Below are 26,490 nucleotides of genomic sequence, written 5' to 3'. Positions count from 1 at the left end.
ATGTACAGTAGATCGTACGCTGGGCTCTCACCTTGAACGCTCCATTTACCGGCGCCACAGGCAGGAGATTTTTCAAGGTCGCCGACTTATGCCGTTCACGTAGGTGGGATACTACACCGTGTCCAACCGTGCTGCACCTGCCCTGGGAGTGTTTGATGGGACAGTGTAGAGGGAGCTTTACTCTGTATCTAACCCGTGCTGTACCTGCCCTGGGAGTGTTTGATGGGACAGTGTAGAGGGTGCTTTCCTCTGTATCTAACCCGTGCTGTACCTGCCCTGGGAGTGTTTGATGGGACAGTGTAGAGGGAGCTTTACTCTGTATCTAACCCGTGCTGTACCTGCCCTGGGAGTGTTTGATGGGACAGTGTAGGGAGATTTACTCTGTATCTAACCCGTGCTGTACCTGCCCTGGGAGTGTTTGATGGGATAGTGCAGAGGGAGCTTTACTCTGTATCTAACCCGTGCTGTACCTGCCCTGGGAGTGTTTGATTGGACAGTGTAGAGGGAGCTTTACTCTGTATCTAACCCGTGCTGTACCTGCCCAGGGAGTGTTTGATGGGACAGTGTAGAGGGAGCTTTACTCTGTATCTAACCCGTGCTGTACCTGCCCTGGGAGTGTTTGATGGAACAGTGTAGAGGGAGCTTTACTCTGTATCTAACCCGTGCTGTACCTGCCCTGGGAGTGTTTGATGGGACAGTGTAGAGGGTGCTTTACTCTGTATCTAACCCGTGCTGTACCTGCCCTGGGAGTGTTTGATGGGACAGTGTAGAGGGAGCTTTACTCTGTATCTAACCCGTGCTGTACCTGCCCTGGGAGTGTTTGATGGGACAGTGCAGAGGGAGCTTTACTCTGTATCTAACCCGTGCTGTACCTGCCCTGGGAGTGTTTGATGGGACAGTGTAGAGGGAGTTTACTCTGTATCTAACCCGTTCTGTACCTGCCCTGGGAGTGTTTGATGGGACAGTGTAGAGGGAGCTTTACTCTGTGCCTAACCGTGCTGTACCTGCCCTGGGAGTGTTTGATGGGACAGTGTCGAGGGAGCTTTACTCTGTATCTAACCCGTGCTGTACCTGCCCTGGGAGTGTTTGATGGGACAGTGTAGAGGGAGCTTTACTCTGTATCGAACCCATGCTGTACCTGCCCTGGGAGTGTTTGATGGGACAGTGTAGAGGGAGCTTTACTCTGTATCTAACCCGTGCTGTACCTGCCCTGGGAGTGTTTGATGGGACAGTGTAGAGGGTGCTTTACTCTGTATCTAACCCGTGCTGTACCTGCCCTGGGAGTGTTTGATGGGACAGTGTAGAGGGAGCTTTACTCTGTATCTAACCCGTGCTGTACCTGCCCTGGGAGTGTTTGATGGGACAGTGTAGGGAGATTTACTCTGTATCTAACCCGTGCTGTACCTGCCCTGGGAGTGTTTGATGGGATAGTGCAGAGGGAGCTTTACTCTGTATCTAACCCGTGCTGCACCTGCCCTGGGAGTGTTTGATTGGACAGTGTAGAGGGAGCTTTACTCTGTATCTAACCCGTGCTGTACCTGCCCAGGGAGTGTTTGATGGGACAGTGTAGAGGGAGCTTTACTCTGTATCTAACCCGTGCTGTACCTGCCCTGGGAGTGTTTGATGGGACAGTGTAGAGGGAGCTTTACTCTGTATCTAACCCGTGCTGTACCTGCCCTGGGAGTGTTTGATGGGACAGTGTAGAGGGTGCTTTACTCTGTATCTAACCCGTGCTGTACCTGCCCTGGGAGTGTTTGATGGGACAGTGTAGAGGGAGCTTTACTCTGTATCTAACCCGTGCTGTACCTGCCCTGGGAGTGTTTGATGGGACAGTGTAGAGGGAGCTTTACTCTGTATCTAACCGTGCTGTACCTGCCCTGGGAGTGTTTGATGGGACAGTGTAGAGGGAGCTTTACTCTGTATCTAACCCATGCTGTACCTGCCCTGGGAGTGTTTGATGGGACAGTGTAGAGGGAGCTTTACTCTGTATCTAACCCGTGCTGTACCTGCCCTGGGAGTGTTTGATGGGACAGTGTAGAGGGAGCTTTACTCTGTATCTAACCGTGCTGTACCTGCCCTGGGAGTGTTTGATGGGACAGTGTAGAGGGAGCTTTACTCTGTATCTAACCCATGCTGTACCTGCCCTGGGAGTGTTTGATGGGACAGTGTAGAGGGAGCTTTACTCTGTATCTAACCCGTGCTGTACCTGCCCTGGGAGTGTTTGGTGGGAGAGTGTAGAGGGAGCTTTACTCTGTGTCTAACCGTGTTGTACCTGCCCTGGGAGTGTTTGATGGGACAGTGTAGAGGGAGCTTTACTCTGTATCTAACCCATGCTGTACCTGCCCTGGGAGTGTTTGATGGGACAGTGTAGAGGGAGATTTACTCTGTATCTAACCCGTGCTGCACCTGCCCTGGGAGTGTTTGATGGGACAGTGTAGAGGGAGCTTTACTCTGTATCTAACCCGTGCTGTACCTGCCCTGGGAGTGTTTGATGGGACAGTGTAGAGGGAGCTTTACTCTGTATCTAACCCGTGCTGTACCTGCCCTGGGAGTGTTTGATGGGACAGTGTAGAGGGATCTTTACTCTGTATCTAACCCGTGCTGTACCTGCCCTGGGTGTGTTTGATGGGACAGTGTAGAGGGAGCATTACTCTGTATCTAACCCGTGCTGTACCTGCCCTGGGAGTGTTTGATGGGACAGTGTCGAGGGAGCTTTACTCTGTATCTAACCCGTGCTGTACCTGCCCTGGGAGTGTTTGATGGGACAGTGTAGAGGGGGCTTTACTCTGTATCTAACCCGTGCTGTACCTGCCCTGGGAGTGTTTGATGGGACAGTGTAGAGGGAGCTTTACTCTGTATCTAACCCCGTGCTGCACCTGCCCTGGGAGTGCTGATGGGACAGTGTAGAGGGAGCTTTACTCTGTATCTAACCCATGCTGTACCTGCCCTGGGAGTGTTTGATGGGACAGTGCAGAGGGAGCTTTACTCTGTATCTAACCCGTGCTGTACCTGCCCTGGGAGTGTTTGATGGGACAGTGTAGAGGGAGCTTTACTCTGTATCTAACCCGTGCTGTAACTGCCCTGGGAGTGTTTGATGGGGCGGTGTAGAGGGAGCTTTACTCTGTATCTAACCCGTGCTGTACCTGCCCTGGGAGTGTTTGATGGGACAGTGTAGAGGGAGCTTTACTCTGTATCTAACCGTGCTGTACCTGCCCTGGGAGTGTTTGATGGGACAGTGTAGAGGGAGCTTTACTCTGTATCTAACCTGTGCTGTACCTGCCCTGGGAGTGTTTGATGGGACAGTGTAAAGGGAGCCTTACTCTGTATCTAACCCGTGCTGTACCTGCCCTGGGAGTGTTTGATTGGACAGTGTAGAGGGAGCTTTACTCTGTATCTAACCCGTTCTGTACCTGCCCTGGGAGTGTTTGATGGGACAGTGTAGAGGGAGCTTTACTCTGTATCTAACCCGTGCTGTACCTGCCCTGGGAGTGTTTGATGGGACAGTGTAGAGGGAGCTTTACTCTGTATCTAACCCGTGCTGTACCTGCCCTGGGAGTGTTTGATGGGACAGTGTAGAGGGAGCTTTACTCTGTATCTAACCCGTGCTGTACCTGCCCCGGGTGTGTTTGATGGGACAGTGTAGAGGGAGCATTACTCTGTATCTAACCCGTGCTGTACCTGCCCTGGGAGTGTTTGATGGGACAGTGTAGAGGGAGCTTTACTCTGTATCTAACCCGTGCTGTACCTGCCCTGGGAGTGTTTGATGGGACAGTGTAGAGGGAGCTTTACTCTGTATCTAACCCGTGCTGTACCTGCCCTGGGAGTGTTTGATGGGACAGTGTAGAGGAAGCTTTACTCTGTATCTAACCCGTGCTGTACCTGCCCTGGGAGTGTTTGATGGGACAGTGTAGAGGGAGCTTTACTCTGTATCTAACCCGTGCTGTACCTGCCCTGGGTGTGTTTGATGGGACAGTGTAGAGGGAGCTTTACTCTGTATCTAACCCGTGCTGTACCTGCCCTGGGAGTGTTTGATGGGACAGTGTAGAGGGAGCATTACTCTGTATCTAACCCGTGCTGTACCTGCCCTGGGAGTGTTTGATGGGACAGTGTAGAGGGAGCTTTACTCTGTATCTAACCCGTGCTGTACCTGCCCTGGGAGTGTTTGATGGGACAGTGTAGAGGGAGCTTTACTCTGTATCTAACCCGTGCTGTACCTGCCCTGGGAGTGTTTGATGGGACAGTGTAGAGGGAGCTTTACTCTGCATCTAACCCGTGCTGTACCTGCCCTGGGAGTGTTTGATGGGACAGTGTAGAGGGAGCTTTACTCTGTATCTAACCCGTGCTGTACCTGCCCTGGGTGTGTTTGATGGGACAGTGTAGAGGGAGCATTACTCTGTATCTAACCCGTGCTGTACCTGCCCTGGGAGTGTTTGATGGGACAGTGTAGAGGGAGCTTTACTCTGTATCTAACCCGTGCTGTACCTGCCCTGGGAGTGTTTGATGGGACAGTGTAGAGGGGGCTTTACTCTGTATCTAACCCGTGCTGTACCTGCCCTGGGAGTGTTTGATGGGACAGTGTAGAGGGAGCTTTACTCTGTATCTAACCCCGTGCTGTACCTGCCCTGGGAGTGCTGATGGGACAGTGTAGAGGGAGCTTTACTCTGTATCTAACCCATGCTGTACCTGCCCTGGGAGTGTTTGATGGGACAGTGTAGAGGGAGCTTTATTCTGTATCTAACCCGTGCTGTACCTGCCCTGGGAGTGTTTGATGGGACAGTGTAGAGGGAGCTTTACTCTGTATCTAACCCATGCTGTACCTGCCCTGGGAGTGTCTGATGGGACAGTGTAGAGGGAGCTTTACTCTGTATCTAACCCGTGCTGTACCTGCCCTGGGAGTGTTTGATGGGGCGGTGTAGAGGGAGCTTTACTCTGTATCTAACCCGTGCTGTACCTGCCCTGGGAGTGTTTGATGGGACAGTGTAGAGGGAGCTTTACTCTGTATCTAACCGTGCTGTACCTGCCCTGGGAGTGTTTGATGGGACAGTGTAGAGGGAGCTTTACTCTGTATCTAACCTGTGCTGTACCTGCCCTGGGAGTGTTTGATGGGACAGTGTAAAGGGAGCTTTACTCTGTATCTAACCCGTGCTGTACCTGCCCTGGGAGTGTTTGATTGGACAGTGTAGAGGGAGCTTTACTCTGTATCTAACCCGTTCTGTACCTGCCCTGGGAGTGTTTGATGGGACAGTGTAGAGGGAGCTTTACTCTGTATCTAACCCGTGCTGTACCTGCCCTGGGAGTGTTTAATGGGACAGTGTCGGGGGAGCTTTACTCTGTATCTAACCGTGCTGTACCTGCCCTGGGAGTGTTTGATGGGACAGCGTAGAGGGAGCTTTACTCTGTATCTAACCCGTGCTGTACCTGCCCTGGGCGAGTTTGATGGGACAGTGTAGAGGGAGCTTTACTCTGTATCTAACCCGTGCTGTACCTGCCCTGGGAGTGTTTGAAGGGACAGTGTAGAGGGAGCTTTATTCTGTATCTAACCCGTGCTGTACCTGCCCTGGGAGTGTTTGATGGGACAGTGCAGAGGGAGCTTTACTCTGTATCTAACCCGTGCTGTACCTGCCCTGGGAGTGTTTGAAGGGACAGTGTAGAGGGAGCTTTACTCTGTATCTAACCTGTGCTGTACCTGCCCTGGGAGTGTTTGAAGGGACAGTGTAGAGGGAGCTTTACTCTGTATCTAACCTGTGCTGTACCTGCCCTGGGAGTGTTTGATGGGACAGTGTAGAGGGAGCTTTACTCTGTATCTAACCCGTGCTGTACCTGCCCTGGGAGTGTTTGTTGGGACAGTGTAGAGGGAGCGTTACTCTGTATCTAGCCCGTGCTGTACCTGCCCTGGGAGTGTTTGATGGGACAGTGTAGAGGGAGCTTTACTCTGTATCTAACCTGAGCTGTACCTGCCCTGGGAGTGTTTGATGGGACAGTGTAGAGGGAGCTTTACTCTGTATCTAATCCATGCTGTTCCTGCCCTGGGAGTGTTGATGGGACAGTGTAGCGGGAACTTTACTCTGTATCTAACCCGTGCTGTACCTGCCCTGGGAGTGTTTGATGGGACAGTGTAGAGGGAATTTAGTCTGTATCTAACCCGTGCTGTACCTGCCCTGGGAGTGTTTGATGGGACAGTGTAGAGGGAGCTTTACTCTGTATCTAACCCTTGCTGTACCTGCTCTGGGAGTGTTTGATGGGGCGGTGTAGAGGGAGCTTCACTCTGTATCTAACCCGTGCTGTACCTGCCCTGGGAGTGTTTGATAGGGCAGTGTAGAGGGAGCTTTACTCTGTATCTAACCCGTGCTTTACCTGCCCTGGGAGTGTTTGATGGGACAGTGTAGAGGGAGCTTTACTCTGTATCTAACCCGTGCTGTACCTGCCCTGGGAGTGTTTGATGGGACAGTGTAGAGGGAGCTTTACTCTGTATCTAACCCGTGCTGTACCTGCCCTGGGAGTGTTTGATGGGACAGTGTAGAGGGAACTTTACTCTGTATCTAACCCGTGCTGCACCTGCCCTGGGAGTGTTTGATGGGACAGTGTAGAGGGAGCTTTACTCTGTATCTCACCCGTGCTGTACCTGCCCTGGGAGTGTTTGATGGGACAGTGTGGAGGGAGCTTTACTCTGTATCTAACCCGTGCTGTACCTGCCCCGGGAGTGCTGATGGGACAGTGTAGAGGGAACTTTACTCTGTATCTAACCCATGCTGTACCTGCCCTGGGAGTGTTTGATGGGACAGTGTAGAGGGAGCTTTACTCTGTATCTAACCCGTGCTGTACCTGCCCTGGGAGTGTTTGATGGGGCGGTGTAGAGGGAGCTTTACTCTGTATCTAACCCGTGCTGTACCTGCCCTGGGAGTGTTTGATGGGACAGTGTAGAGGGAGCTTTACTCTGTATCTAACCGTGCTGTACCTGCCCTGGGAGCGCTTGATGGGACAGTGTAGAGGGAGCTTTACTCTGTATCTAACCTGTGCTGTACCTGCCCTGGGAGTGTTTGATGGGACAGTGTCAAGGGAGCTTTACTCTGTATCTAACCCGTGCTGTACCTGCCCTGGGAGTGTTTGATTGGACAGTGTAGAGGGAGCTTTACTCTGTATCTAACCCGTTCTGTACCTGCCCTGGGAGTGTTTGATGGGACAGTGTAGAGGGAGCTTTACTCTGTATCTAACCCGTGCTGTACCTGCCCTGGGAGTGTTTGATGGGACAGTGTCGGGGGAGCTTTACTCTGTATCTAACCGTGCTGGACCTGCCCTGGGAGTGTTTGATGGGACAGCGTAGAGGGAGCTTTACTCTGTATCTAACCCGTGCTGCACCTGCCCTGGGCGTGTTTGATGGGACAGTGTAGAGGGAGCTTTACTCTGTATCTAACCCCTGCTGTACCTGCCCTGGGAGTGTTTGAAGGGACAGTGTAGAGGGAGCTTTACTCTGTATCTTACCCGTGCTGTACCTGCCCTGGGAGTGTTTGATGGGACAGTGTAGAGGGAGCTTTACTCTGTATCTAACCCGTGCTGTACCTGCCCTGGGAGTGTTTGAAGGGACAGTGTAGAGGGAGCTTTACTCTGTATCTAACCTGTGCTGTACCTGCCCTGGGTGTGTTTGAAGGGACAGTGTAGAGAGAGCTTTACTCTGTATCTAACCTGTGCTGTACCTGCCCTGGGAGTGTTTGATGGGACAGTGTAGAGGGAGCTTTACTCTGTATCTAACCCGTGCTGTACCTGCCCTGGGAGTGTTTGTTGGGACAGTGTAGAGGGAGCGTTACTCTGTATCTAACCCGTGCTGTACCTGCCCTGGGACTGTTTGATGGGACAGTGTAGAGGGAGCTTTACTCTGTATCTAACCCGTGCTGTACCTGCCCTGGGAGTGTTTGATAGGACAGTGTAGAGGGAGCTTTACTCTGTATCTAACCTGAGCTGTCCCTGCCCTGGGATTGTTTGATGGGACAGTGTAGAGGGAGCTTTACTCTGTATCTAATCCGTGCTGTTCCTGCCCTGGGAGTGTTGATGGGACAGTGTAGCGGGAACTTTACTCTGTATCTAACCCGTGCTGTACCTGCCCTGGGAGTGTTTGATGGGACAGTGTAGAGGGAATTTAGTCTGTATCTAACCCGTGCTGTACCTGCCCTGGGAGTGTTTGATGGGACAGTGTAGAGGGAGCTTTACTCTGTATCTAACCCTTGCTGTACCTGCTCTGGGAGTGTTTGATGGGGCGGTGTAGAGGGAGCTTTACTCTGTATCTAACCCGTGCTGTACCTGCCCTGGGAGTGTTTGATGGGGCAGTGTAGAGGGAGCTTTACTCTGTATCTAACCCGTGCTGTACCTGCCCTGGGAGTGTTTGATGGGACAGTGTAGAGGGAGCTTTACTCTGTATGTAACCCATGCTGTACCTGCCCTGGGAGTGTTTGATGGGACAGTGTAGAGGGAGCTTTACTCTGTATCTAACCCGTGCTGTACCTGCCCTGGGAGTGTTTGATGAGACAGTGTAGAGGTAGCTTTACTCTGTATCTAACCCGTGCTGTACCTGCCCTGGGAGTGTTTGATGGGGCAGTGTAGAGGGAGCTTTACTCTGTATCTAACCCATGCTGTACCTGCCCTGGGAGTGTTTGATGGGACAGTGTAGAGGGAGCTTTACTCTGTATCTAACCCGTGCTGTACCTGCCCTTGGAGTGTTTGATGGGACAGTGTAGAGGGAGCTTTACTCTGTATCTAACCCGTGCTGTACCTGCCCTGGGAGTGTTTGATGGGGCAGTGTAGAGGGAGCTTTACTCTGTATCTAACCCATGTTGTACCTGCCCTGGGAGTGTTTGATGGGACAGTGTAGAGGGAGCTTTACTCTGTATCTAACCCGTGCTGTACCTGCCCTGGGAGTGTTTGATGGGGCAGTGTCGAGGGAGCTTTACTCTGTATCTAACCCATGCTGTACCTGCCCTGGGAGTGTTTGATGGGACAGTGTCGAGGGAGCTTTACTCTGTATCTAACCCGTGCTGGACGTGCCCTGGGAGTGTTTGATGGGACAGTGTAGAGGGAGCTTTACTCTGTATCTAACCCATGCTGTACCTGCCCTGGGAGTGTTTGATGGGACAGTGCAGAGGGAGCTTTACTCTGTATCTAACCCGTGCTGTACCTGCCCTGGGAGTGTTTGATGGGACAGTGTAGAGGGAGCTTTACTCTGTATCTAACCCGTTCTGTACCTGCCCTGGGAGTGTTTGATGGGACAGTGTAGAGGGAGCTTTACTCTGTATCTAACCCGTGCTGTACCTGCCCTGGGAGTGTTTGATGGGACAGTGTAGAGGGAGCTTTACTCTGTATCTAACCCATGCTGTACCTGCCCTGGGAGTGTTTGATGGGACAGTCTAGAGGGAGCTTTACTCTGTATCTAACCCGTGCTGTACCTGCCCTGGGAGTGTTTGATGGGACAGTGCAGAGGGAGCTTTACTCTGTATCTAACCCATGCTGTACCTGTCCTGGGAGTGTTTGATGGGACAGTGTGGAGGGAGCTTTACTCTGTATCTAACCCGTGCTGTACCTGCCCTGGGAGTGTTTGATGGGGCACTCTGATGTACCATTGATCCAAAGGTATACAATGGAAATCAGAGCAAACTGTTTGGTGCAGTGGGCTGGGTGGACTGTCTAGACCCGGGATTGAAAGTTCCTGCCCCAGCTTCAGCTCTTCTCCCAGTTGCCTGCCTCAAGGGTCCAGCAGTGGTTTGTTGTGTGTCCGTGGTTGCACGTAAGGAGCTGTGTTCACTGCTGACTCTCTCTGTTTATTGTTTACAGGATGGGTTGGTGAAAGCCAACATGGAAAAGTTGACGTTCTACGCCCTGTCTGCTCCGGAGAAGCTCGACCGGATTGGTGCCTATCTCGCAGAGAGACTGAGCAGAGACGTGACCAGGCATCGATATGGGTACGGAGGCTGCAGGGCCTGCAATTCACAGCATTACATGTACTGGAGTGGGCACCTGGGCAGTGCTGGGCATTGAACACTGACCTATCCTGTCTGGGACACGGGCAGTGCCGGGTGTTGAACACTGACCTATCCTGTCTGGGACATGGGCAGTGCCGGGTGTTGAACACTGACCTATCCTGTCTGGGACATGGGCAGTGCTGGGTGTTGAACACTGACCTATCCTGTCTGGGACATGGGCTGTGCTGAGTGTTGAACACTGACCTATCCTGTCTGGGACACGGGCTGTGCTGGGTGTTGAACACTGACCTATCCTGTCTGGGACACGGGCAGTGCTGGGTGTTGAACACTGACCTATCCTGTCTGGGACATGGGCAGTGCCGGGTGTTGAACACTGACCTATCCTGTCTGGGACATGGGCAGTGCTGGGTGTTGAACACTGACCTATCCTGTCTGGGACATGGGCTGTGCTGGGTGTTGAACACTGACCTATCCTGTCTGGGACATGGGCTGTGCTGGGTGTTGAACACTGACCTATCCTGTCTGGGACACGGGCAGTGCTGGGTGTTGAACACTGACCTATCCTGTCTGGGACATGGGCTGTGCCGGGTGTTGAACACTGACCTATCCTGTCTGGGACATGGGCTGTGCTGGGTGTTGAACACTGACCTATCCTGTCTGGGACATGGGCTGCGCTGGGTGTTGAACACTGACCTATCCTGTCTGGGACATGGGCTGTGCTGGGTGTTGAACACTGACCTATCCTGTCTGGGTCATGGGCTGTGCTGGGTGTTGAACACTGACCTATCCTGTCTGGGACATGGGCAGTGCTGGGTGTTGAACACTGACCTATCCTGTCTGGGACATGGGCTGCGCTGGGTGTTGCACACTGACCTATCCTGTCTGGGACATGGGCTGTGCTGGGTGTTGAACACTGACCTATCCTGTCTGGGTCATGGGCTGTGCTGGGTGTTGAACACTGACCTATCCTGTCTGGGACATGGGCAGTGCTGGGTGTTGAACACTGACCTATCCTGTCTGGGACACGGGCAGTGCTGGGTGTTGAACACTGACCTATCCTGTCTGGGACATGGGCAGTGCTGGGTGTTGAACACTGACCTATCCTGTCTGGGACACGGGCAGTGCTGGGTGTTGAACACTGACCTATCCTGTCTGGGACACGGGCTGTGCTGGGTGTTGAACACTGACCTATCCTGTCTGGGACATGGGCTGTGCTGGGTGTTGAACACTGACCTATCCTGTCTGGGACATGGGCTGTGCTGGGTGTTGAACACTGACCTATCCTGTCTGGGACATGGGCTGTGCTGGGTGTTGAACACTGACCTATCCTGTCTGGGACATGGGCAGTGCTGGGTGTTGAACACTGACCTATCCTGTCTGGGACATGGGCAGTGCTGGGTGTTGAACACTGACCTATCCTGTCTGGGACACGGGCTGTGCTGGGTGTTGAACACTGACCTATCCTGTCTGGGACACGGGCAGTGCTGGGTGTTGAACACTGACCTATCCTGTCTGGGGCATGGGCAGTGCTGGGTGTTGAACACTGACCTATCCTGTCTGGGACACGGGCAGTGCTGGGTGTTGAACACTGACCTATCCTGTCTGGGACACGGGCAGTGCTGGGTGTTGAACACTGACCTATCCTGTCTGGGACATGGGCTGTGCTGGGTGTTGAACACTGACCTATCCTGTCTGGGACACGGGCAGTGCTGGGTGTTGAACACTGACCTATCCTGTCTGGGACATGGGCAGTGCTGGGTGTTGAACACTGACCTATCCTGTCTGGGACATGGGCAGTGCTGGGTGTTGAACACTGACCTATCCTGTCTGGGACATGGGCAGTGCTGGGTGTTGAACACTGACCTATCCTGTCTGGGACACGGGCTGTGCTGGGTGTTGAACACTGACCTATCCTGTCTGGGACATGGGCTGTGCTGGGTGTTGAACACTGACCTATCCTGTCTGGGACATGGGCTGTGCTGGGTGTTGAACACTGACCTATCCTGTCTGGGTCATGGGCAGTGCTGGGTGTTGAACACTGACCTATCCTGTCTGGGACACGGGCAGTGCTGGGTGTTGAACACTGACCTATCCTGTCTGGGACATGGGCTGTGTGGGGTGTTGAACACTGACCTATCCTGTCTGGGACACGGGCAGTGCTGGGTGTTGAACACTGACCTATCCTGTCTGGGACACGGGCAGTGCTGGGTGTTGAACACTGACCTATCCTGTCTGGGACACGGGCAGTGCTGGGTGTTGAACACTGACCTATCCTGTCTGGGACATGGGCAGTGCTGGGTGTTGAACACTGACCTATCCTGTCTGGGACACGGGCAGTGCTGGGTGTTGAACACTGACCTATCCTGTCTGGGACATGGGCAGTGCTGGGTGTTGAACACTGACCTATCCTGTCTGGGACACGGGCAGTGCTGGGTGTTGAACACTGACCTATCCTGTCTGGGACATGGGCAGTGCTGGGTGTTGAACACTGACCTATCCTGTCTGGGACATGGGCTGTGCTGGGTGTTGAACACTGACCTATCCTGTCTGGGACATGGGCTGTGCTGGGTGTTGAACACTGACCTATCCTGTCTGGGACACGGGCAGTGCTGGGTGTTGAACACTGACCTATCCTGTCTGGGACATGGGCTGTGCTGGGTGTTGAACACTGACCTATCCTGTCTGGGACATGGGCTGTGCTGGGTGTTGAACACTGACCTATCCTGTCTGGGACATGGGCTGTGCTGGGTGTTGAACACTGACCTATCCTGTCTGGGACATGGCAGTGCTGGGTGTTGAACACTGACCTATCCTGTCTGGGACATGGGCTGTGCTGGGTGTTGAACACTGACCTATCCTGTCTGGGACATGGGCAGTGCTGGGTGTTGAACACTGACCTATCCTGTCTGGGACATGGGCTGTGCTGGGTGTTGTACACTGACCTATCCTGTCTGGGACACGGGCTGTGCTGGGTGTTGAACACTGACCTATCCTGTCTGGGACACGGGCAGTGCTGGGTGTTGAACACTGACCTATCCTGTCTGGGACATGGGCTGTGCTGGGTGTTGAACACTGACCTATTCCTGTCTGGGACATGGGCTGTGCTGAGTGTTGAACACTGACCTATCCTGTCTGGGACATGGGCAGTGCTGGGTGTTGAACACTGACCTATCCTGTCTGGGACACGGGCTGCGCTGGGTGTTGAACACTGACCTATCCTGTCTGGGACATGGGCAGTGCTGGGTGTTGAACACTGACCTATCCTGTCTGGGACACGGGCTGCGCTGGGTGTTGAACACTGACCTATCCTGTCTGGGACACGGGCAGTGCTGGGTGTTGAACACTGACCTATCCTGTCTGGGACATGGGCTGTGCTGGGTGTTGAACACTGACCTATCCTGTCTGGGACACGGGCTGCGCTGGGTGTTGAACACTGACCTATCCTGTCTGGGACACGGGCTGTGCTGGGTGTTGAACACTGACCTATCCTGTCTGGGACACGGGCTGTGCTGGGTGTTGAACACTGACCTATCCTGTCTGGGACACGGGCAGTGCTGGGTGTTGAACACTGACCTATCCTGTCTGGGACACGGGCTGTGCTGGGTGTTGAACACTGACCTATCCTGTCTGGGACACGGGCAGTGCTGGGTGTTGAACACTGACCTATCCTGTCTGGGACATGGGCTGTGCTGGGTGTTGAACACTGACCTATCCTGTCTGGGACATGGGCTGCGCTGGGTGTTGAACACTGACCTATCCTGTCTGGGACACGGGCAGTGCTGGGTGTTGAACACTGACCTATCCTGTCTGGGACATGGGCAGTGCTGGGTGTTGAACACTGACCTATCCTGTCTGGGACATGGGCTGTGCTGGGTGTTGAACACTGACCTATCCTGTCTGGGACATGGGCAGTGCTGGGTGTTGAACACTGACCTATCCTGTCTGGGACATGGGCTGTGCCGGGTGTTGAACACTGACCTATCCTGTCTGGGACATGGGCAGTGCTGGGTGTTGAACACTGACCTATCCTGTCTGGGACACGGGCAGTGCTGGGTGTTGAACACTGACCTATCCTGTCTGGGACATGGGCTGTGCTGGGTGTTGAACACTGACCTATCCTGTCTGGGACATGGGCTGTGCTGGGTGTTGAACACTGACCTATCCTGTCTGGGACACGGGCAGTGCTGGGTGTTGAACACTGACCTATCCTGTCTGGGACACGGGCTGTGCTGGGTGTTGAACACTGACCTATCCTGTCTGGGACACGGGCAGTGCTGGGTGTTGAACACTGACCTATCCTGTCTGGGTCATGGGCTGTGCTGGGTGTTGAACACTGACCTATCCTGTCTGGGACACGGGCTGCGCTGGGTGTTGAACACTGACCTATCCTGTCTGGGACATGGGCTGTGCTGGGTGTTGAACACTGACCTATCCTGTCTGGGACATGGGCAGTGCTGGGTGTTGAACACTGACCTATCCTGTCTGGGACATGGGCTGTGCTGGGTGTTGAACACTGACCTATCCTGTCTGGGACATGGGCTGTGCTGGGTGTTGAACACTGACCTATCCTGTCTGGGACATGGGCAGTGCTGGGTGTTGAACACTGACCTATCCTGTCTGGGACATGGGCAGTGCTGGGTGTTGAACACTGACCTATCCTGTCTGGGACACGGGCAGTGCTGGGTGTTGAACACTGACCTATCCTGTCTGGGACATGGGCTGTGCTGGGTGTTGAACACTGACCTATCCTGTCTGGGACATGGGCTGTGCTGGGTGTTGAACACTGACCTATCCTGTCTGGGACACGGGCTGTGCTGGGTGTTGAACACTGACCTATCCTGTCTGGGACATGGGCAGTGCTGGGTGTTGAACACTGACCTATCCTGTCTGGGACACGGGCAGTGCTGGGTGTTGAACACTGACCTATCCTGTCTGGGACACGGGCAGTGCTGGGTGTTGAACACTGACCTATCCTGTCTGGGACATGGGCAGTGCTGGGTGTTGAACACTGACCTATCCTGTCTGGGACATGGGCTGTGCTGGGTGTTGAACACTGACCTATCCTGTCTGGGACATGGGCAGTGCTGGGTGTTGAACACTGACCTATCCTGTCTGGGACACGGGCAGTGCTGGGTGTTGAACACTGACCTATCCTGTCTGGGACATGGGCTGTGCTGGGTGTTGAACACTGACCTATCCTGTCTGGGACATGGGCTGTGCTGGGTGTTGAACACTGACCTATCCTGTCTGGGACATGGGCTGTGCTGGGTGTTGAACACTGACCTATCCTGTCTGGGACATGGGCAGTGCTGGGTGTTGAACACTGACCTATCCTGTCTGGGACATGGGCAGTGCTGGGTGTTGAACACTGACCTATCCTGTCTGGGACATGGGCTGTGCTGGGTGTTGAACACTGACCTATCCTGTCTGGGACATGGGCTGTGCTGGGTGTTGAACACTGACCTATCCTGTCTGGGACACGGGCTGTGCTGGGTGTTGAACACTGACCTATCCTGTCTGGGACATGGGCAGTGCTGGGTGTTGAACACTGACCTATCCTGTCTGGGACATGGGCAGTGCTGGGTGTTGAACACTGACCTATCCTGTCTGGGACATGGGCTGTGCTGGGTGTTGAACACTGACCTATCCTGTCTGGGACATGGGCAGTGCTGGGTGTTGAACACTGACCTATCCTGTCTGGGACATGGGCTGTGCTGGGTGTTGAACACTGACCTATCCTGTCTGGGACATGGGCTGTGCTGGGTGTTGAACACTGACCTATCCTGTCTGGGACACGGGCAGTGCTGGGTGTTGAACACTGACCTATCCTGTCTGGGACATGGGCTGTGCTGGGTGTTGAACACTGACCTATCCTGTCTGGGACACGGGCTGTGCTGGGTGTTGAACACTGACCTATCCTGTCTGGGACACGGGCAGTGCTGGGTGTTGAACACTGACCTATCCTGTCTGGGACATGGGCAGTGCCGGGTGTTGAACACTGACCTATCCTGTCTGGGACATGGGCTGTGTGGGGTGTTGAACACTGACCTATCCTGTCTGGGACATGGGCTGTGCTGGGTGTTGAACACTGACCTATCCTGTCTGGGACATGGGCTGTGCTGAGTGTTGAACACTGACCTATCCTGTCTGGGACACGGGCAGTGCTGGGTGTTGAACACTGACCTATCCTGTCTGGGACATGGGCAGTGCCGGGTGTTGAACACTGACCTATCCTGTCTGGGACATGGGCTGTGTGGGGTGTTGAACACTGACCTATCCTGTCTGGGACATGGGCTGTGCTGGGTGTTGAACACTGACCTATCCTGTCTGGGACATGGGCTGTGCTGAGTGTTGAACACTGACCTATCCTGTCTGGGACATGGGCTGTGTGGGGTGTTGAACACTGACCTATCCTGTCTGGGACACGGGCAGTGCTGGGTGTTGAACACTGACCTATCCTGTCTGGGACATGGGCTGTGCTGAGTGTTGAACACTGACCTATCCTGTCTGGGACATGGGCAGTGCTGGGTGTTGAACACTGACCTATCCTGTCTGGGACATGGGCTGTGCTGGGTGTTGAACACTGACCTATCCTGTCTGGGACACGGGCTGTGCTGGGTGTTGAACACTGACCTATCCTGTCTGGGACATGGGCTGTGCTGAGTGTTGAACACTGACCTATCCTGTCTGGGACATGGGCTGTGCTGGGTGTTGAACACTGACCTATCCTGTCTGGGACATGGGCAGTGCTGGGTGTTGAACACTGACCTATCCTGTCTGGGACACGGGCAGTGCTGGGTGTTGAACACTGACCTATCCTGTCTGGGACACGGGCAGTGCTGGGTGTTGAACACTGACCTATCCTGTCTGGGACACGGGCAGTGCTGGGTGTTGAACACTGACCTATCCTGTCTGGGACATGGGCAGTGCCGGGTGTTGAACACTGACCTATCCTGTCTGGGACATGGGCTGTGTGGGGTGTTGAACACTGACCTATCCTGTCTGGGACACGGGCAGTGCTGGGTGTTGAACACTGACCTATCCTGTCTGGGACATGGGCAGTGCTGGGTGTTGAACACTGACCTATCCTGTCTGGGACACGGGCAGTGCTGAGTGTTGAACACTGACCTATCCTGTCTGGGACACGGGCAGTGCTGAGTGTTGAACACTGACCTATCCTGTCTGGGACATGGGCTGTGCTGAGTGTTGTACACTGACCTATCCTGTCTGGGACATGGGCAGTGCTGGGTGTTGAACACTGACCTATCCTGTCTGGGACACGGGCAGTGCTGGGTGTTGAACACTGACCTATCCTGTCTGGGACATGGGCTGTGCTGAGTGTTGTACACTGACCTATCCTGTCTGGGACATGGGCTGCGCTGGGTGTTGAACACTGACCTATCCTGTCTGGGACATGGGCAGTGCTGGGTGTTGAACACTGACCTATCCTGTCTGGGACACGGGCAGTGCTGGGTGTTGAACACTGACCTATCCTGTCTGGGACACGGGCAGTGCTGGGTGTTGAACACTGACCTATCCTGTCTGGGACATGGGCTGTGCTGGGTGTTGAACACTGACCTATCCTGTCTGGGACATGGGCAGTGCTGGGTGTTGAACACTGACCTATCCTGTCTGGGACATGGGCTGTGCTGGGTGTTGAACACTGACCTATCCTGTCTGGGACATGGGCAGTGCTGGGTGTTGAACACTGACCTATCCTGTCTGGGACATGGGCAGTGCTGGGTGTTGAACACTGACCTATCCTGTCTGGGACACGGGCTGCGCTGGGTGTTGAACACTGACCTATCCTGTCTGGGACATGGGCAGTGCTGGGTGTTGAACACTGACCTATCCTGTCTGGGACATGGGCTGTGCTGGGTGTTGAACACTGACCTATCCTGTCTGGGACATGGGCTGTGCCGGGTGTTGAACACTGACCTATCCTGTCTGGGACATGGGCTGTGCTGGGTGTTGAACACTGACCTATCCTGTCTGGGACACGGGCTGTGCTGGGTGTTGAACACTGACCTATCCTGTCTGGGACATGGGCTGTGCTGGGTGTTGTACACTGACCTATCCTGTCTGGGACATGGGCAGTGCTGGGTGTTGAACACTGACCTATCCTGTCTGGGACATGGGCAGTGCTGGGTGTTGAACACTGACCTATCCTGTCTGGGACATGGGCTGTGCTGGGTGTTGAACACTGACCTATCCTGTCTGGGACATGGGCTGTGCTGAGTGTTGAACACTGACCTATCCTGTCTGGGACATGGGCAGTGCTGGGTGTTGAACACTGACCTATCCTGTCTGGGACACGGGCTGCGCTGGGTGTTGAACACTGACCTATCCTGTCTGGGACATGGGCAGTGCTGGGTGTTGAACACTGACCTATCCTGTCTGGGACACGGGCTGCGCTGGGTGTTGAACACTGACCTATCCTGTCTGGGACACGGGCAGTGCTGGGTGTTGAACACTGACCTATCCTGTCTGGGACATGGGCTGTGCTGGGTGTTGAACACTGACCTATCCTGTCTGGGACACGGGCTGTGCTGGGTGTTGAACACTGACCTATCCTGTCTGGGACACGGGCTGTGCTGGGTGTTGAACACTGACCTATCCTGTCTGGGACACGGGCTGTGCTGGGTGTTGAACACTGACCTATCCTGTCTGGGACACGGGCAGTGCTGGGTGTTGAACACTGACCTATCCTGTCTGGGACACGGGCAGTGCTGGGTGTTGAACACTGACCTATCCTGTCTGGGACATGGGCTGTGCTGGGTGTTGAACACTGACCTATCCTGTCTGGGACATGGGCAGTGCTGGGTGTTGAACACTGACCTATCCTGTCTGGGACATGGGCAGTGCTGGGTGTTGAACACTGACCTATCCTGTCTGGGACATGGGCTGTGCTGGGTGTTGAACACTGACCTATCCTGTCTGGGACATGGGCAGTGCTGGGTGTTGAACACTGACCTATCCTGTCTGGGACACGGGCAGTGCTGGGTGTTGAACACTGACCTATCCTGTCTGGGACATGGGCTGTGCTGGGTGTTGAACACTGACCTATCCTGTCTGGGACATGGGCTGTGCTGGGTGTTGAACACTGACCTATCCTGTCTGGGACATGGGCAGTGCTGGGTGTTGAACACTGACCTATCCTGTCTGGGACACGGGCAGTGCTGGGTGTTGAACACTGACCTATCCTGTCTGGGACATGGGCTGTGCTGGGTGTTGAACACTGACCTATCCTGTCTGGGACATGGGCAGTGCTGGGTGTTGAACACTGACCTATCCTGTCTGGGACATGGGCTGTGCTGGGTGTTGAACACTGACCTATCCTGTCTGGGACATGGGCTGTGCTGGGTGTTGAACACTGACCTATCCTGTCTGGGACACGGGCTGTGCTGGGTGTTGAACACTGACCTATCCTGTCTGGGACATGGGCAGTGCTGGGTGTTGAACACTGACCTATCCTGTCTGGGACACGGGCTGTGCTGGGTGTTGAACACTGACCTATCCTGTCTGGGACATGGGCTGTGCTGGGTGTTGAACACTGACCTATCCTGTCTGGGACACGGGCTGTGCTGGGTGTTGAACACTGACCTATCCTGTCTGGGACATGGGCTGTGCTGGGTGTTGAACACTGACCTATCCTGTCTGGGACATGGGCTGTGCTGGGTGTTGAACACTGACCTATCCTGTCTGGGACATGGGCAGTGCTGGGTGTTGAACACTGACCTATCCTGTCTGGGACATGGGCAGTGCTGGGTGTTGAACACTGACCTATCCTGTCTGGGACATGGGCAGTGCTGGGTGTTGAACACTGACCTATCCTGTCTGGGACATGGGCTGTGCTGGGTGTTGAACACTGACCTATCCTGTCTGGGACATGGGCTGTGCTGGGTGTTGAACACTGACCTATCCTGTCTGGGACATGGGCAGTGCTGGGTGTTGAACACTGACCTATCCTGTCTGGGACATGGGCTGTGCTGGGTGTTGAACACTGACCTATCCTGTCTGGGACATGGGCTGTGCTGGGTGTTGAACACTGACCTATCCTGTCTGGGACATGGGCTGTGCTGGGTGTTGAACACTGACCTATCCTGTCTGGGACATGGGCTGTGCTGGGTGTTGAACACTGACCTATCCTGTCTGGGACATGGGCTGTGCTGGGTGTTGAACACTGACCTATCCTGTCTGGGACATGGGCTGTGCTGGGTGTTGAACACTGACCTATCCTGTCTGGGACACGGGCAGTGCTGGGTGTTGAACACTGACCTATCCTGTCTGGGACATGGGCTGTGCTGGGTGTTGAACACTGACCTATCCTGTCTGGGACATGGGCTGTGCTGGGTGTTGAACACTGACCTATCCTGTCTGGGACATGGGCAGTGCTGGGTGTTGAACACTGACCTATCCTGTCTGGGACATGGGCTGTGCTGGGTGTTGAACACTGACCTATCCTGTCTGGGACATGGGCTGTGCTGGGTGTTGAACACTGACCTATCCTGTCTGGGACATGGGCTGTGCTGGGTGTTGAACACTGACCTATCCTGTCTGGGACACGGGCAGTGCTGGGTGTTGAACACTGACCTATCCTGTCTGGGACATGGGCTGTGCTGGGTGTTGAACACTGACCTATCCTGTCTGGGACACGGGCTGTGCTGGGTGTTGAACACTGACCTATCCTGTCTGGGACATGGGCTGCGCTGGGTGTTGAACACTGACCTATCCTGTCTGGGACACGGGCAGTGCTGGGTGTTGAACACTGACCTATCCTGTCTGGGACATGGGCTGTGCTGGGTGTTGAACACTGACCTATCCTGTCTGGGACATGGGCAGTGCTGGGTGTTGAACACTGACCTATCCTGTCTGGGACATGGGCAGTGCTGGGTGTTGAACACTGACCTATCCTGTCTGGGACATGGGCAGTGCTGGGTGTTGAACACTGACCTATCCTGTCTGGGACATGGGCTGTGCTGGGTGTTGAACACTGACCTATCCTGTCTGGGACATGGGCTGTGCTGAGTGTTGAACACTGACCTATCCTGTCTGGGACACGGGCTGCGCTGGGTGTTGAACACTGACCTATCCTGTCTGGGACATGGGCTGTGCTGGGTGTTGAACACTGACCTATCCTGTCTGGGACATGGGCTGTGCTGGGTGTTGAACACTGACCTATCCTGTCTGGGACATGGGCTGTGCTGGGTGTTGAACACTGACCTATCCTGTCTGGGACATGGGCAGTGCTGGGTGTTGAACACTGACCTATCCTGTCTGGGACATGGGCAGTGCTGGGTGTTGAACACTGACCTATCCTGTCTGGGACATGGGCAGTGCTGGGTGTTGAACACTGACCTATCCTGTCTGGGACATGGGCTGTGCTGGGTGTTGAACACTGACCTATCCTGTCTGGGACACGGGCAGTGCTGGGTGTTGAACACTGACCTATCCTGTCTGGGACACGGGCAGTGCTGGGTGTTGAACACTGACCTATCCTGTCTGGGACATGGGCAGTGCTGAGTGTTGAACACTGACCTATCCTGTCTGGGACATGGGCAGTGCTGGGTGTTGAACACTGACCTATCCTGTCTGGGACATGGGCTGTGCTGGGTGTTGAACACTGACCTATCCTGTCTGGGACATGGGCTGTGCTGGGTGTTGAACACTGACCTATCCTGTCTGGGACATGGGCAGTGCTGAGTGTTGAACACTGACCTATCCTGTCTGGGACATGGGCAGTGCTGGGTGTTGAACACTGACCTATCCTGTCTGGGACATGGGCTGTGCTGGGTGTTGAACACTGACCTATCCTGTCTGGGACATGGGCTGCGCTGGGTGTTGAACACTGACCTATCCTGTCTGGGACACGGGCAGTGCTGGGTGTTGAACACTGACCTATCCTGTCTGGGACATGGGCTGTGCTGGGTGTTGAACACTGACCTATCCTGTCTGGGACACGGGCTGTGCTGGGTGTTGAACACTGACCTATCCTGTCTGGGACATGGGCAGTGCTGGGTGTTGAACACTGACCTATCCTGTCTGGGACACGGGCAGTGCTGGGTGTTGAACACTGACCTATCCTGTCTGGGACATGGGCAGTGCTGGGTGTTGAACACTGACCTATCCTGTCTGGGACATGGGCAGTGCTGGGTGTTGAACACTGACCTATCCTGTCTGGGACATGGGCTGTGCTGGGTGTTGAACACTGACCTATCCTGTCTGGGACACGGGCAGTGCTGGGTGTTGAACACTGACCTATCCTGTCTGGGACACGGGCAGTGCTGGGTGTTGAACACTGACCTATCCTGTCTGGGACACGGGCAGTGCTGGGTGTTGAACACTGACCTATCCTGTCTGGGACATGGGCTGTGCTGGGTGTTGAACACTGACCTATCCTGTCTGGGACATGGGCTGCGCTGGGTGTTGAACACTGACCTATCCTGTCTGGGACACGGGCAGTGCTGGGTGTTGAACACTGACCTATCCTGTCTGGGACATGGGCTGTGCTGGGTGTTGAACACTGACCTATCCTGTCTGGGACACGGGCAGTGCTGGGTGTTGAACACTGACCTATCCTGTCTGGGACATGGGCAGTGCTGGGTGTTGAACACTGACCTATCCTGTCTGGGACATGGGCTGTGCTGGGTGTTGAACACTGACCTATCCTGTCTGGGACACGGGCAGTGCTGGGTGTTGAACACTGACCTATCCTGTCTGGGACATGGGCTGCGCTGGGTGTTGAACACTGACCTATCCTGTCTGGGACATGGGCTGTGCTGGGTGTTGAACACTGACCTATCCTGTCTGGGACATGGGCTGTGCTGGGTGTTGAACACTGACCTATCCTGTCTGGGACATGGGCTGCGCTGGGTGTTGAACACTGACCTATCCTGTCTGGGACATGGGCAGTGCTGGGTGTTGAACACTGACCTATCCTGTCTGGGACACGGGCAGTGCTGGGTGTTGAACACTGACCTATCCTGTCTGGGACATGGGCAGTGCTGGGTGTTGAACACTGACCTATCCTGTCTGGGACATGGGCTGCGCTGGGTGTTGAACACTGACCTATCCTGTCTGGGACATGGGCAGTGCTGGGTGTTGAACACTGACCTATCCTGTCTGGGACACGGGCAGTGCTGGGTGTTGTACACTGACCTATCCTGTCTGGGACATGGGCTGTGCTGGGTGTTGAACACTGACCTATCCTGTCTGGGACATGGGCTGTGCTGGGTGTTGAACACTGACCTATCCTGTCTGGGACATGGGCAGTGCTGGGTGTTGTACACTGACCTATCCTGTCTGGGACATGGGCTGTGCTGGGTGTTGAACACTGACCTATCCTGTCTGGGACATGGGCTGTGCTGGGTGTTGAACACTGACCTATCCTGTCTGGGACATGGGCTGTGCTGGGTGTTGAACACTGACCTATCCTGTCTGGGACATGGGCTGTGCTGGGTGTTGAACACTGACCTATCCTGTCTGGGACACGGGCAGTGCTGGGTGTTGAACACTGACCTATCCTGTCTGGGACACGGGCAGTGCTGGGTGTTGAACACTGACCTATCCTGTCTGGGACATGGGCTGTGCTGGGTGTTGAACACTGACCTATCCTGTCTGGGACATGGGCTGTGCTGGGTGTTGAACACTGACCTATCCTGTCTGGGTCATGGGCTGTGCTGGGTGTTGAACACTGACCTATCCTGTCTGGGACACGGGCAGTGCTGGGTGTTGAACACTGACCTATCCTGTCTGGGACATGGGCAGTGCTGGGTGTTGAACACTGACCTATCCTGTCTGGGACACGGGCTGTGCTGGGTGTTGAACACTGACCTATCCTGTCTGGGACATGGGCTGTGCTGGGTGTTGAACACTGACCTATCCTGTCTGGGACATGGGCAGTGCTGGGTGTTGAACACTGACCTATCCTGTCTGGGACACGGGCAGTGCTGGGTGTTGAACACTGACCTATCCTGTCTGGGTCATGGGCTGTGCTGGGTGTTGAACACTGACCTATCCTGTCTGGGACACGGGCTGTGCTGGGTGTTGTACACTGACCTATCCTGTCTGGGACATGGGCAGTGCTGGGTGTTGTACACTGACCTATCCTGTCTGGGACATGGGCTGTGCTGGGTGTTGAACACTGACCTATCCTGTCTGGGACACGGGCTGTGCTGGGTGTTGAACACTGACCTATCCTGTCTGGGACATGGGCTGTGCTGGGTGTTGAACACTGACCTATCCTGTCTGGGACATGGGCAGTGCTGGGTGTTGAACACTGACCTATCCTGTCTGGGACATGGGCAGTGCTGGGTGTTGAACACTGACCTATCCTGTCTGGGACACGGGCAGTGCCGGGTGTTGAACACTGACCTATCCTGTCTGGGACACGGGCAGTGCTGGGTGTTGAACACTGACCTATCCTGTCTGGGACATGGGCTGTGCTGGGTGTTGAACACTGACCTATCCTGTCTGGGACACGGGCTGTGCTGGGTGTTGAACACTGACCTATCCTGTCTGGGACATGGGCTGTGCTGGGTGTTGAACACTGACCTATCCTGTCTGGGACATGGGCAGTGCTGGGTGTTGAACACTGACCTATCCTGTCTGGGACATGGGCAGTGCTGGGTGTTGAACACTGACCTATCCTGTCTGGGACATGGGCTGTGCTGGGTGTTGAACACTGACCTATCCTGTCTGGGACATGGGCAGTGCTGGGTGTTGAACACTGACCTATCCTGTCTGGGACATGGGCTGTGCTGGGTGTTGAACACTGACCTATCCTGTCTGGGACATGGGCTGTGCTGGGTGTTGAACACTGACCTATCCTGTCTGGGACATGGGCAGTGCTGGGTGTTGAACACTGACCTATCCTGTCTGGGACATGGGCAGTGCTGGGTGTTGAACACTGACCTATCCTGTCTGGGACACGGGCAGTGCTGGGTGTTGAACACTGACCTATCCTGTCTGGGACATGGGCTGTGCTGAGTGTTGAACACTGACCTATCCTGTCTGGGACATGGGCTGTGCTGGGTGTTGAACACTGACCTATCCTGTCTGGGACATGGGCTGTGCTGGGTGTTGAACACTGACCTATCCTGTCTGGGACATGGGCTGTGCTGGGTGTTGAACACTGACCTATCCTGTCTGGGACATGGGCTGTGCTGGGTGTTGAACACTGACCTATCCTGTCTGGGTCATGGGCTGTGCTGGGTGTTGAACACTGACCTATCCTGTCTGGGACATGGGCTGTGCTGGGTGTTGAACACTGACCTATCCTGTCTGGGACATGGGCAGTGCTGGGTGTTGTACACTGACCTATCCTGTCTGGGACATGGGCTGTGCTGGGTGTTGAACACTGACCTATCCTGTCTGGGACACGGGCAGTGCTGGGTGTTGAACACTGACCTATCCTGTCTGGGACACGGGCAGTGCTGGGTGTTGAACACTGACCTATCCTGTCTGGGACATGGGCTGTGCTGGGTGTTGAACACTGACCTATCCTGTCTGGGACATGGGCTGTGCTGAGTGTTGAACACTGACCTATCCTGTCTGGGACATGGGCTGTGCTGGGTGTTGAACACTGACCTATCCTGTCTGGGACATGGGCTGTGCCGGGTGTTGAACACTGACCTATCCTGTCTGGGACATGGGCAGTGCTGGGTGTTGAACACTGACCTATCCTGTCTGGGACATGGGCTGTGCTGGGTGTTGAACACTGACCTATCCTGTCTGGGACACGGGCAGTGCTGGGTGTTGAACACTGACCTATCCTGTCTGGGACATGGGCTGTGCTGGGTGTTGAACACTGACCTATCCTGTCTGGGACATGGGCAGTGCTGGGTGTTGAACACTGACCTATCCTGTCTGGGACATGGGCTGTGCCGGGTGTTGAACACTGACCTATCCTGTCTGGGACATGGGCAGTGCTGGGTGTTGAACACTGACCTATCCTGTCTGGGACATGGGCTGTGCTGGGTGTTGAACACTGACCTATCCTGTCTGGGACACGGGCAGTGCTGGGTGTTGAACACTGACCTATCCTGTCTGGGACATGGGCTGTGCTGGGTGTTGAACACTGACCTATCCTGTCTGGGACACGGGCAGTGCTGAGTGTTGAACACTGACCTATCCTGTCTGGGACATGGGCTGTGCTGGGTGTTGAACACTGACCTATCCTGTCTGGGACACGGGCTGTGCCGGGTGTTGAACACTGACCTATCCTGTCTGGGACATGGGCAGTGCTGGGTGTTGAACACTGACCTATCCTGTCTGGGACATGGGCTGTGCTGGGTGTTGAACACTGACCTATCCTGTCTGGGACACGGGCAGTGCTGGGTGTTGAACACTGACCTATCCTGTCTGGGACATGGGCTGTGCTGGGTGTTGAACACTGACCTATCCTGTCTGGGACATGGGCAGTGCTGGGTGTTGAACACTGACCTATCCTGTCTGGGACATGGGCAGTGCTGGGTGTTGAACACTGACCTATCCTGTCTGGGACATGGGCAGTGCTGGGTGTTGA

At 54.8% G+C, this 26,490-nt stretch overlaps 1 protein-coding gene across 1 annotated transcript in view; it reads left to right on the top strand.

Annotated features, from left to right (window-relative positions):
• Positions 1 to 26,490, top strand: part of LOC147120803 (protein EFR3 homolog B-like) — a 133,037-nt gene that overhangs the window by 5,969 nt on the left and 100,578 nt on the right. The window contains exon 2 of the mRNA XM_085977130.1: positions 9,817 to 9,944. Coding sequence (XP_085833256.1) covers positions 9,838 to 9,944 — 107 coding nt within the window. The 5' untranslated portion in view covers positions 9,817 to 9,837. The remainder of the gene's footprint in view (positions 1 to 9,816; positions 9,945 to 26,490) is intronic.

This window comes from Somniosus microcephalus, chromosome 3 (assembly GCF_052327205.1).
Source record: "Somniosus microcephalus isolate GS21.2 chromosome 3, FLI_Smic_1.0, whole genome shotgun sequence".
In the NCBI taxonomy this organism is placed as follows: Eukaryota; Metazoa; Chordata; class Chondrichthyes; order Squaliformes; family Somniosidae; genus Somniosus; species Somniosus microcephalus.
The sequence above is the reverse complement of the archived record's forward strand: the minus strand, read 5'-3'. Positions and strand labels throughout refer to the sequence as shown.